This window comes from Chlamydotis macqueenii, chromosome 2, assembly GCF_036417535.1.
Source record: "Chlamydotis macqueenii isolate bChlMac1 chromosome 2, bChlMac1.mat, whole genome shotgun sequence".
Taxonomy (NCBI): Eukaryota; Metazoa; Chordata; class Aves; order Otidiformes; family Otididae; genus Chlamydotis; species Chlamydotis macqueenii.
In genome coordinates, this window is record NC_141557.1 from 114,087,151 (window position 1) to 114,099,853 (window position 12,703).

The 12,703-nt window shown below is 40.8% G+C and overlaps 1 protein-coding gene across 1 annotated transcript in view; it reads left to right on the plus strand.

Annotated features, from left to right (window-relative positions):
• The first annotated feature begins 2,004 nt into the window (after window positions 1–2,004).
• TTC39C (tetratricopeptide repeat domain 39C) overlaps window positions 2,005–12,703 on the plus strand; it is a 35,182-nt gene continuing 24,483 nt past the window's right edge. The window contains exons 1-2 of the mRNA XM_086742265.1: window positions 2,005–2,156; window positions 11,745–11,793. Of these exons, the coding sequence (XP_086598391.1) occupies window positions 2,005–2,156; window positions 11,745–11,793 (201 nt within the window). The remainder of the gene's footprint in view (window positions 2,157–11,744; window positions 11,794–12,703) is intronic.

Below are 12,703 nucleotides of genomic sequence, written 5' to 3' on the forward strand. Positions count from 1 at the left end.
CCTCAGAAATGGTACTTGGAGGTAGGAGTTAGCCTTCTCTACGCTGAGTTGTCAGGGAATCCATATGAAGTTTTATTGCTTCTTGATTGAATCGATTACATATGACTAAGGGAAAGGATGTTATAAACCCTTCCACCATGAATCCCTACCTTACCGAAGTAATTTTTTTTCTTCTGGAACACAGTGTCTTGCACGCACCTGAAACAGAACAAAGGTGGTGAAACTGCAACCTGCAACTTCCCTTTCATGAGGCTGCTTGAATTTCTGGAGTCCAAATTTCACAAATAACCTGCTAATACATGGGAAAACACATCATTCTCCATTCACGCTCTGCTGACTACCTACAAGCCCTTGAGGATTTCTAGGCTGTGTAGCTCATGCTGTTTCAGAGACGTGCATTGTAACAGAAGGCATGTTCTCTTTAAGCAGCCCTCTGAGTATCCAGCTCTGCTCAGTAAGAGTAAGACAGAGGGGCTGGGACTTATCCAAAGGCCTGATTCACACCTGACAGATTTCAGAAGCCTCCCAGCATTAGACAATCCACACCTTTCAAAAAGAGTTGTCTCAAGAGGTTTTTGGTACAGGGTATTTCCCGAGGCAGTGGTAGAGATTCCCGTAAGACATATACAGAAATATTGCTACTTGATTCACAGGAAGACAGATGTTTTTCTTGACACGGAAGACAGGTTGCTACTAAAAGTAGAGCGTTGTCCCATGCTAGCAAAAGGAGGGAGAAGTCTGATCCTTAAATTTTCACGAGGGCAGCTGCAGTACTGTCCTAGCCAACAGGAAGCAAGACCAGGTTGTAGGCAACAGCCTTTGTCTTCACCTGAATTTAAGCACAGCAAAGAAAGCCTCATCCTGCAAAGGAGGGTGAAAACAATGTGGGTGTATTTTCAGTGTCCAGGTACTCGGCTATTTTGGGTTGGAGTGGATACACTTACACAAGTGTACAGTCTCACTCATCCTGTGTTTGGAAACACCTGCCAGTCTAGCCTGTACCTGAACCAAACTCACAAAATACTGGTTTTCGCTCTCAGTGTCACGGGCAAATCCACATCGGTGCCAAGAGCTGAGGAGTAAACTCTTGGAAACCCTACATTTTCCCAGACTTTCACTGGGGAGGTCACAAAGTCACCCCTGTAGAAATGAGGAACTCAGTCTCTGTGCTAGTGACCTCGGTCACTGGCTAAAATAACTTTAAAAAAAAAAAATCACTTCCCTGAAAACAGAAAGCTGCATGATCAGAGGAGGGCTTCATCACTTCACACGCATGGCCTGGCTGCGGCCCCAGCTGCCGCATCCCACCCGTGAAAAACCCCAGTGGGTTTTGCGAGAAGCCGCAGGGCTGCCGGCAGCCACCCGCCCGCCCGCCCGCGCTGCGCCCACCAGCGCGGCGAGGAGAGCTGTGCGTGTGGAGGGAAGACAACTCGGGGGGGGGGGAACAAAACTGAAAGGGGGTCAAAAAAACCCCAAGCAAATTCCCTCCAAGCTGGGCATCAGCGCCCGCCTCCCTCCCGCCGGGGCTTCCCCGGTGCCAAGGGGACAGCATCCCCGGGCGGAGGACGAACAAGGGCAGCTGAAGGCCCGCAAGGAAGCAAACCAGCGCCATCTCCCACCCAAGCACCGCCACCAGAGGAGCCGCCCCACGGCCGTTACTGCCCCCAGCCCCACGCCCGGCCGCCGCGCCGCCCGCTCCCGCGCCTGCGCGGCCGCCGTCAGCGCCTGCGCGTTGGGGAGCGAGGCGGGCGCCGCTGCTTTTGGAGGGCTTGCGGGCGCGAGGCGGTTGCCGCGTCGCCGCAGCGCGGGCGGGAGGAGCGAGACGGGGAGCGCGCGGCCCGGCGGCGGGCATCGCGTTCGTGCCCCCGCAGGCACCGGGTGGCCCCGGCTCCTCCCTCCGGGCACGTCCAGGCAGCACCGAGCCGCCCGGGCAAAGGGTTCGGCGGGCGGGCGGGTAGATAGGTAGAGGAAGAGCCGGCTGGGTCCCGCTGCCTCCTCATCGTTATGGCCGGCTCGGAGCAGCCGCCGCCGCCACCGCGACGGGAGGATGGGGAAGCGCCGCTGCCTATCGAGGACGCGGAGCTGGCGCTGGCCGGCATCAACATGCTGCTGAACAACGGTTTCCGCGAGTCCGACCAGCTCTTCAAGAAATACAGGTAGCGCCCCGCCGCCCCTCTACCGACCGCTCCCCGGCCGCCTTCCTACAGCGCGGCCCCGACCGCCCCCCGCCGCGAGTGGCGGCCCGGCCTGCGCGCACCTGTCCCCGTCACCCACCTGCGCGGCGGCGCCGGCCCCGCTCTCCCCTCAGGCGGTGTCTCCGGTGTGGCGGCGGTGGCGGGGCCGTCAGGCGCACGGGGGCGCGGGCAGCCTCGCCCTGCCCGGCTTCTCGGAACCAGGGCGGGGGGCGGCTGTTGGCGTTCCCGGTTGCCGCCTCAAGGCTGCTCCCTCGCAGGGAGGGGTCACGCGTGGGTTCGCCCGCGTGGGTTAGCGCGGGGGCGGTGTGCGGTTGTGGAAGGTGCCTGTCGCCCTGGGGAAGGCCTGGGCGGGGGTCGGCGGGTCCCTCGGTGACATCGGCTGCGTGTTGCTAACGTGCGTGGGTAAACGCGCACGTGCGCCTGGAAGACGTTTCCTGGGGTTTTTCGCTCCCACGTGTGATCTGATGCTGCTTTCAGCCTACAAAAGGGGTGGCGAGAAGAGGTGCTTGAATGCCACTGTGGTTATCTTCGGGCTGTAAGATCGCGTTCGTAATCCCTGCCTACACCATGCCTAGGTTCGTGCGTTAAAGTGGTCATCGGGTAGGAATGGCGTTAACACGAGTCTGTAAGTCAGTCTTAAAGAAAAGATTGCCCGTACCTGTCCTTGCTTTTTGTCTGAGGACTAATGCGTTCCACCCAAGCTTGAGCCGCTGTAATTGCGCATACCTTCTAAATAATTAATAGGCACTATATTGCTGGTGTCTGTATGGTTAAAGAATACTTTGACTTAAAATAGCACTTCATAGTGATGGTGTACTTATGCACTGAAATCTCATTTACAAAAAGAATGTTTGGAGGTAGAGTGGGCGGAGTGAGACAAATTAAGAAAACCCCTCTGAGTAGTAATAGAATCGTAACTTCTCTGTGTGTCTACCACAGTCTAATATTAAACATGCCATTCTGTCTCTGGTGTGTACTGCTGTGTTACATACACCGTACTGTTGTGTAGAACTAACGGGTATATTGCAGGTGACAAGTAAGGTCCCGATTCCATGTTCCTCACATGTGGAAGTTGCACCCTGTGAATTACTTAATTTCTCGAGTCTCTTGGAGTCATCAGTTGTTCTGGGTATCTAAGGAACCCGTTGGTGTTGGTGGTTTGTCTTTTGTTGTTTGTGTATTTTTTTTTTTTTTTTAAGGTGCCATTTAAGGAACACTTGATGAGGTTTCCACTCCTCCACTTTTGGTTGTGTGGTACCTTTGCTTTCTCTCAGTAATGTGAATCTGGAAGTAGTCTAGGAATTCTAAATATGTGATGTTTCTTATATTGTATACTAGTGCTAGGGAGTAATATTGTTAAGATTCGTATTTTCTAAATTCAGTTTAATCTTCCTTTGAAAGGGCGAATAATGATCTCTTCTGCAATTTGTTCTCTTGGTTATCTAGAAGGTTTATTACTAAGGATTTCTTAAATGCGGAAACTTACCTATCTTTTTTTTTTTTGTTTCCAGGTGTGGACTTTTCTTTGTTTGATTTTTATCAAGAAGTGTGTTTCAGTTTAGTGTGCTGTTTGATCTGGGCCTTTAAACACTACCTGCAAGGAGTAAATAGGAATTCCTTCATTAGATGAAGTGATTTCTTGATTCATAAATTGATAATCACTGTTAGTTTTGAAATTACTGTGAAGATTTCCAGCCTTGTCTACCTCATGCCAAAATTCATAGCAAGGTTCCTCTTGCTGTGAACTAATAGACCTTTATTGTAAATTATAGGTTAGCTGTTTGGTGAAACTCCACATTAGACGCAGGAGGGAAGATACAGCAAAGTATGGTCAACTTCGTATAGATTTTGGTTTTGGAGACATGGAGTGAGGTTCACTTTTTTCCCCAATGGTTTTTGGCTCTATACTTGTCTTGAATGCATTCTTTCTACAAGGACTTAAGTAATGCTATTATGTGTCTTTGCATATGGTCTTAAATGAATATATTTTTGTTGGTATATGCTTGAAATTATGAAATAGAACCCATCCTAAATCAGACTGGCAAGCCAAATGAGCAGCTTCTGGGAGCTTTCCATAATTTAATATGAATGTTTCTTATTTGCAGCACTAGAGCTCAAGGATGTCTGATGAAATGCAGCTTTTTGAACTTGATGCCAGTGTGTTGTCTGTATTTCGAGTACTTCGCCCCTTTCTGATAGAAAGTATTAATTCTAGACTACTGCCTATGCAGGTAGTTTAGCTCTGTTTCAGAAGCCTAGCAGTTATCAGCAGAAGTGAAATGAGGAAATGGAATTTTTTTTTTTTCTTACAGAAATTGTTTAAGAACCTGCAAGACTCTTTGGAAACTCAATTATTCGTCAAAACTTCAGTATCAATAGCCACGTTGTTTAAACTAGTTGAAACTGTTTCTTAGAAACTGTTGACTTTTCTTCTGCTTTTTATTACTTTAATTTTTTCTTCATTTGCCACTTGAAGGATCTTGTGAAAAATTAGTTCAAATCAATGCTGCTATCTTTATGGGGCAGTGAGCCCGTATGATGAGCCTAAGGACAGCTATCATTCCAAAGCAGGCAGAGTTTGTTTCTTTCTTTGCTATTCTGCATTTTTTGCATCTTCCAGAAAGTTGACTGATGAGCCCCAAATCAGTTCTATCTGAAAGCTGGTCATAATGCAGACCTGAGGAAACCAGGGTAGAAATCGTGGCTGTTTCGTATGTGTAACCACACCAGTAAAATCTTGCTTTTGAAGAGTGGTGGTACTTTGAAATTATGGTCTGTAGAGCCACTGTTTCCGTGTTGGACATGGGAGAATAGTATTTTGTCTTTTGATGTTTGAGCTCACGTGTATCTAGAACCTGAAGAAGTCAGATGAACGTGTCTGCAGTGTGTCAGATACATGTAGTTGGAACTGCATTTACTATAACTGTAAAGCAGTTAATAATTTGTCATGTGTAGCTTGTGACTTGTTTTGTTTTAAATTATACTTGAGGGAAGATATTGGGGTTTGAAAAATCATCTGCAATAGTGTTGACATCTGCATATGCTTTTTATGAGGTGGTTTGTTGGGTGTGTGTGTGTGGTGGGTTTTTTTTTTGGTTTTTTTTTTAAGAAATCCAGATCCTCCAGCTGCTAGTGGTGACAACATGCTGAATATGAATTAAATGCCAGTGGATGTAATGTTTTCATAAGTCTGCAACAGACAGCACCACTGCTTTTAATTCTTGTAGCTGTGGTGCGTCCACACAGTACTAACTCAGATTTGAAGCTGTCAGGTATCAGTCTTTCTGTTCAGCTTGAACAATGCTGACACCATCCCACTTTTCCTGGGTTTAAACTTTGAGTACCTGTGAAAGCTGCAAGGGATGGGAAGGTTAACCAAGGACATAGGCATTGGAGATGGAGTCCACAGTCAGCCTGTGGGATGGTATTGTTTTGGTGAACCACCCTAGCCCTAGCAAGAAAGCTGAAATTGGAGTGTTCTTTTTCCCCTTCTAGCTTTGTGGATTTCTAAACATTTAAGAAAAGAAGAAACTGTCAAAGGGCCTTTTTTTTTTTTTTCCTGATTCTTCACTTCTTAAGAGCATTTGCAGTTCAGAAATGATTTTACAACTTCCTCCATCTAAGAGGAGAAAAGTCAGTATCAAATAAAATCAGGAAGTTTTTAGCTGAATGTTGACTCACAACGTAAGGCATAAGATCAGGGATATTATCTTAGAAGAAATCCAACAATATTCTGTTTCCTACCAGGGAAACATTGGACTCTTTGCATTTAACTCTTTACTTCTGAGAACGCTTGATAAAGTTTTAAACTGGCATCTGAATGACAAGAGAAATGGTACAGGATGGATAAGTAAAATGTATACAAGAAGGTCATCTCTGGAGAAGAACATGGGTGGTAATGTGATTTTTAAGACAAAATATGTGAAGAGTTAAAGAATGGGGTCAGTGTAGGAGAACATACTGTACAGCCTGCTAGGGTAAAGCAGAACATGGAGAAGAGTAGAAAGATGGAGCAGACAGAAAAGTGAGGGGGAGGAAAAAAAAAAACCAGACCTTAGTGCAGTTACTTTAAAAACATGATATGTTAAAAGTTTTGACATGTTACAGTATATGTAGTAACAAAGATACAAACTTCAGTAATGAGCCAGAAATTCCATTGTGGGTAGGTGTTTGAATCCAATATTATAAATTTAAAATGGTTTGTGTGTCTCAAAATACTTTTGACCCAGATACAAGTTGAGATAAGGTGACATTAAGCCAGCCTTGATGAGCAGGTGGATTATGGCCCATGTATGGGCAGTCTAACTGCTGTTGAAATTCTTGTTTATGGAGCTCAGCAAAGGAACCGTAACAACAAAAATGAAGTGATTTAGTAGATATTTCAGTAGCTTCTCTAAAGATAAGGACAGCAGGGTGGGAACTGACATAAGTCAGTTGGGAGAAGGATGATGGCATCTTGATTGGCAGTGTGAGAATAAGTCACGAGTGCCCTGGCAGCAACCCTGTGTGCTTTTGTTTATTGCAGCGATAGGCAGATAAGCAACTGCTAGATGGATGTACAGAAAGGAGAATTATGTATGAGGGAAGTGATTTTTAGTGGTAATATTCTAAATGTGCAATAAATGTCTACCTTGGTGACATAAGATTTCATTGCTCAAGGATAGGCAGAGCACATTATAGTAATAGCGACGCACATAAGACCAGCATCAGTTTTCCAGCTGATGTGGATAGATTAGAAAAATTTTCAGATATTTTACAGTTTCAGTCTTCAAGACCTGGGTACACAGGGATGATCACATTGAATGTGATGCTTAGTTTTGGAGCCTTCATGGCAGACAAGTGTTGTTGCCAAAAGAAGTGGTAAAAAGGGTAGAGGGAGTTTGAGAGATCCATTTGGCATACGGAACAAAATCTGGTGGCTAGAAGTCCAAGGCAAGAAGACAGAAAGCTAAACAAAAACATGAGTTTATAACTAAGAAGTCAAATTTAGTGGAGATAGTGTAAGAGGTGTGATAGTGAGCAGATCTTACCTTAACACTGAATAAATTAACTCTGAAAGATACAGATGTTGTAAAGACTTCTTGCTAGTGCACCTATTCTTTGATCTACTATTTCTAGTAAATTATTTCAGGTTGCTTTGATGGGATGGATATGGTTTTGTTTTAATACACTTCAGGAGCTCAGAGATGTTAAGATGCTATATAATGACAGTTAAGCTGCTATAGTTTGTCCTGGAAAGTAATTTTGGTCAGCTTAGTTGAACCTACAGTGGAAAAAGATTTTGCAGAAGTCCATAATTCTTACAGATTAAGAGTGTGCAATTGGACAGTTAGTACAAATCAGTTGATATAACTAGCTTGTCTCTCAGCTTTGTAACTACCTTTCAAAGTAAAGGTGCAATTTAAAATGCTTCTCATAATTCCCAGTGTTTTGGTATTCTTGTGCATCTAAACTTAACAGCCTGAGTTAGAGCAAAACAACTCCCTGTTAATTTGTGGAAGGATAAAACAAATCAGGTGAAAACTGGATGGGACAGGGCCACAGAATTATTATTTGTATATTCCTGAATTTTGGTTGTGTATTTCTAGTGAAAGTAGAAGTGTATCCAGGAACTCATTTAACAATTAAAACAGAATTGGACTGATCATGAAATATGAACTAAACTTGGATCTGATGTTGGCAGTTTTCAGCATATCTCAATACGGTAATACTTTCATGACACTTATATTGCCTTAGTTATTTTGTATTCCAATACTGGATGAAATGTGTACTTGTGTAAAGAGCTGTCTTCTATTTGTAGTCTCACAAATATTTTTTTAGAGTATATTCTAGAATAATTTGTGATGGAATAATAACCAAAGGATTTTCTATGTTGCTGCAGTAAATTCTTTACCTTTATATATAGGTTGTATGGGTTGTTTTTGTTTTTTTTTTTTTTTAAATATTCAGGAACTGCTTTGATATATAGGTTATATGTATTTCTGCTTTTTAAAAATATTCAGGAGCTTCTTCTATATTTATCTGTGAACTTGCATGAATTCTTAATTTTCATTATTATTTATTTTTCCACTTTGGAGGAAAATGGAGTAGCAGTGTCTAGAAAAGCAGGGAGGAAATCTTGTTGAGTTAATTACATTCGTTAAATTTAAACCTGAGCTAGGCTGTAGTAACTTTAGAAGCTGGTGTATTTGGAAGTGAAATACTATTGTGGAAATGGCTATAGAAGAGAGAAAATACTGAGAAGTAATTAACTTTTTCTTTTGAAGTGCTTCAGTTCTGATTTATTTTTACGGTAAAATTGGGTTGCATTATCTCAGTCTTATTAAACCAAAGCTTAGAACTCCTGAATGTTATCATCATGTGTGAAAATGAAGCATGACAGACACCTTTCTTCTGAAATGTCTTAAAGATAGGCCATGAAATAAGGTGAATTTGTCAGAGTTTACTGAGAGAAGCAATGTCTCATATAACACCAGTTTAGATACTGAAGTAGACCTTTCTTCCAGGTACTCTTAAGTTTATGACTTATGTTTATTATACATACCAACTGTGATGTCATGTAGAAAGGATGTTAATAGCACAGTTTGTTACAATAAAGATATCTTCCAAGTCCTAGTTTGATAGGTGAGGTGCATACAGTATTTTACAGAATATTTCTGGAGACTGAATTTTTCTTCATCTTTGAGCTAATTAAAAGTCTTGAGATTTTTGTTTAATGACGATTATTACCTCAAAGTAGTGAGGACTTGGGTAGTGCAGTGTCCCAGTGTTCATTTGTATTCAGTTCTGTAACTCCTGTCAACATATGTACAGCCGTTGGTTTGCTGGTAGTATTTTCCCAAGTGCTGCCTCATTTATTTGTGTCTTAACAACTTTTTGGAATCTGTCAAAAGATGTAAAATTATGTCTGATGCTGAAAGTCACCTACAAGAAGTTTGAGCTGAGGGTTATTTTAATGGAATTGTACTTTTCTCAGAAACTTACTGTCATAATTAATCATGCCTTAGTGTTTACTAGGACAGTACTGTGCCGTTGCAGACTTTATTCCTAGCTCTCGAGGAAGAGATAACCTCAAACTATTGAAGAATTTATCAGTCAATGTAATATTCTCAAAGACTGAGCACTAAACAGGGTTGTTGTTTTAAAGTGGATTTCAAACGCTGAAATTAACTGATTATCTTCCATAAAGATGCAACTATAGTCTACCCCATGACTAGGTAGGAATGTGGTAGAAGTGTTCCTTATTTTGTTTAGCGATGACACAATCTCTGCGTGAGGAGTTTCTGCAGTAAAGTTTTCATGTTTTGATTGCCCAATTCCGTGGTCTCAACAGAAGCATCTCCCAGACATAGTATAATATTATGCATTGTGCTTTCTTGCTTCAGGGTCCTTATGTGCTACAGCCCATATGTGCTGTAATGACAAAGTTTTTTTTATAGATTGAGTGACTGAAAATTTAAAAGGACTTAATCTGCAACATTTTACCTCATGTATTACAGCTAGTGAAAATTTCAGAGTAGATGATGTGGCTCTTGAGTTCTTTGTTGTATCATCTTTAATCATGGTGGAAGGATTGTAAACAGTGAGCTACAAGTGTCAAAGTGCAAGAAGGGAAGCACTTTTGAAATATGAGTATTTATTTGGGGAAAAACTTCTCAGTTTTACTTGGACAAATGTATGTTAAAATACTGAGACAAATTTTCGTTGCTTGCAGTAAGTGCTTCAATATCTTTTGTCATCTTGGAATAGCATGAAACATTTTTATTTCTTTTTGAGCTTCCTTGAAAGTATGATGTAAGTGCAACTTTGTACATAAGGATGTAAATGTAAAAATGTATTGTGCTGATCTATTCTGCAGTTTTACATCCATTGGGTGTTGATGATGCAGTAGGTGTGACCTTGAAACGTATGGTGGAGGTTATGTGCTGTAGAGTAGGGTCATAAAACTGGCTGCTGAATGGGTCCCGCACGCCTCATGAGTTGAAAAGTGGATTACGATAGCCATATGCCCTCTGCAAGCAGGAGTTCGTGCTGAAAGTGCCAGCTGCAGCAAGTATAACTTTGTAGGTGATTTCAACTTTTCTATGTAACACAGCTGTTGGTAGAGAACAGTCCAGGTACTGAATAGCAGAGGTATTTTCTGGCAACGGTTCTTGTTGGCCTGCCAACAAAGGGGAAAATACCTAACCTATTTTTCTTTTGAAAAAATGTGGCAGGTTTTGTTGATCTTGCATTACATGTATATCCAGAATTGAGCAGTGTATATGAAATGGGAAGATTTTTCTGTTCTAACTTGCCTTTTTTTATCTTCCCTATTTTTCTTTCTTTTTCTTCTTGTTTATGTCCTTACTTTTAGATATTTATGCTAAAGCAAAAAGTGGGAAGGGAGAGGGGGAATATTGATGACTAGCTTGAAAAAAATCTCTTTTATTATACGGCTTTACTGTTCAAAATTTGTGTTGTAATAAACAATACTCTATTTTCTCCATGTCTCTCAAGTGCTTTTCCTATTTTAATACCCTGACCTGATGCTTGCCAAGTTAAGTTGGAAACAGGATAAGTTCTGTACTATAGCAATGTATGTACCTGTAGCATAAATGTTACCTCTTAAATTCTGAAAATCAGTGTTTGTATAGAACTTCTTCTGGAGTGCTATATATATTTCATCCTTACTCCAGTAGTGATATTTATACATGGAGTTATAACCTGTCAGGCCACTTCTGAACAGTGTGGATCAGTGGTAGCACTGAGATCCTGAATATCTTTTTCTTTTTTTTTTTTTTTTTTTTTAATGCCTTCTGTATGACATTACTGGAGCCTCATGGTCTATGTGACTACAGTAGTCCTGAAGCTTGAAAGCTGTCCCATACATTACCAAGATTTTGACTGCCTACGATTTTTTATCTAGTAGTTGATTTCACCCTTTTGGAATATACTTGCGAACAGTACAGGTGAAACATCTTAGTACTGTTCTACATAGTGTAGTAAGATGCGTATTCTGGGTTTGAAACAAAGCAGCTATAAAATCATAAGCCTTGTAGGAACTTTGTGTTTCCAACAACTTGTTGTTATGTGGTGTATGGGTTTTCCTGAAGTCTGGGTAGGTTAACTTAAATTCATAGGAACAGTGAGAAGTAGGAATCTCTTAATGGAACCAGTTAACATTTGTCTGCTAGGTCGAAATTGTAGTGATGAATCACAGAGAAGAGTAGAATTAGCAGATTTTAATTTTTCTGTAGCTCTTAAATTTTTTTGACCTGTACTGAATGTGTTCGGATAGCAGTGGTTTCTCTTAAAAATTACATATGGCTTAATGCTTGAAAAAATATTTTCTTTAAAGATATATTCCAGTCTTGGTAAAAAAAACGAAGCTTTTGGCTTTCTGTTTCCATTATATCTTGCAGAATGATACAACGTTTGTTTGTAACTTGATAAAAAAATCCTAATATTTATTTTCAAATGTATAAGTTAATATCAAGAAATGCAATATTGATCTTTTCAATAGGAAATATGTACAAATACAGTAACTGCATTTTGTTTCCTTTACAGAAACCATAGCCCATTAATGAGCTTTGGAGCCAGTTTTGTCAGTTTTTTGGTGAGTAGATCGGAGCAGAGAGTATATATCTCTTCCCTAATGGTAAATGTTTGTATGTGCGCATGTGTATTCATAATGGTGGATACTTTTAATATATTTCTTTTTATGAGACCTAATTTTTTCAAAATTTTAGATTAAATGTAGCTAGAAAACAAGTCATTACATTATATAGAACTTGTTTACTCATATGGTTTAAATAGATTGTAAAGGTTCTGTGATTCACCTTCTCAAGTGTATGAAATATTTATGTGTTCCATTAAAATAGCCATAATAAAACCCTCTCTTAAATGAGCAGTAGAGGTATTACTAAAATAATACTCATAAGTGTCATTTTCCTGATAGCTTTTGTTATTGAAAATTTCTCCATCCGTACTGCTGGGTGAAAGTTGTTAATTCAGTTGATTCACATTGCTTCCTTTTTGAATATGCAAGAACTGAGAATATTGACTGACTAAAGAGTTGTAATGAGCAAGTCAGGTCTGTTAAATGCTTTTCTTTTTTTTTTTTTTTCTTTTTTTTTTTTTTTTAAAGGTATTAAAAATGCTAATATCTTATATAAAAACTGAGCAGGTGTATTAGAAAAAATTTGGATCTTGTTTTTTAGACTATACTTATTGTGACTTTGCTGCTTAATTTTAGATTGCACCAGAAATTATCTACAGTAGTACTCTTTTTAAAGACAGAATTTAGTATATTATGCCAGAAATAGTTAAGTTGTAAATGAAACTAATTTGAATTCTCTCTAGGGTCTGTAGACTGTGCAATATGTAAAAATGTATTGGTTAGGAAACCTCCTGGGGCGTATGCTTGCTTTTAAGTCAGTGGAGAGGAGAAAGGAAAGGGGGAGAATCTCTCGGGGTTGCTTATCTGAATTGATGCACTGAACCAGTGTAACATCACAGCGCAGCGT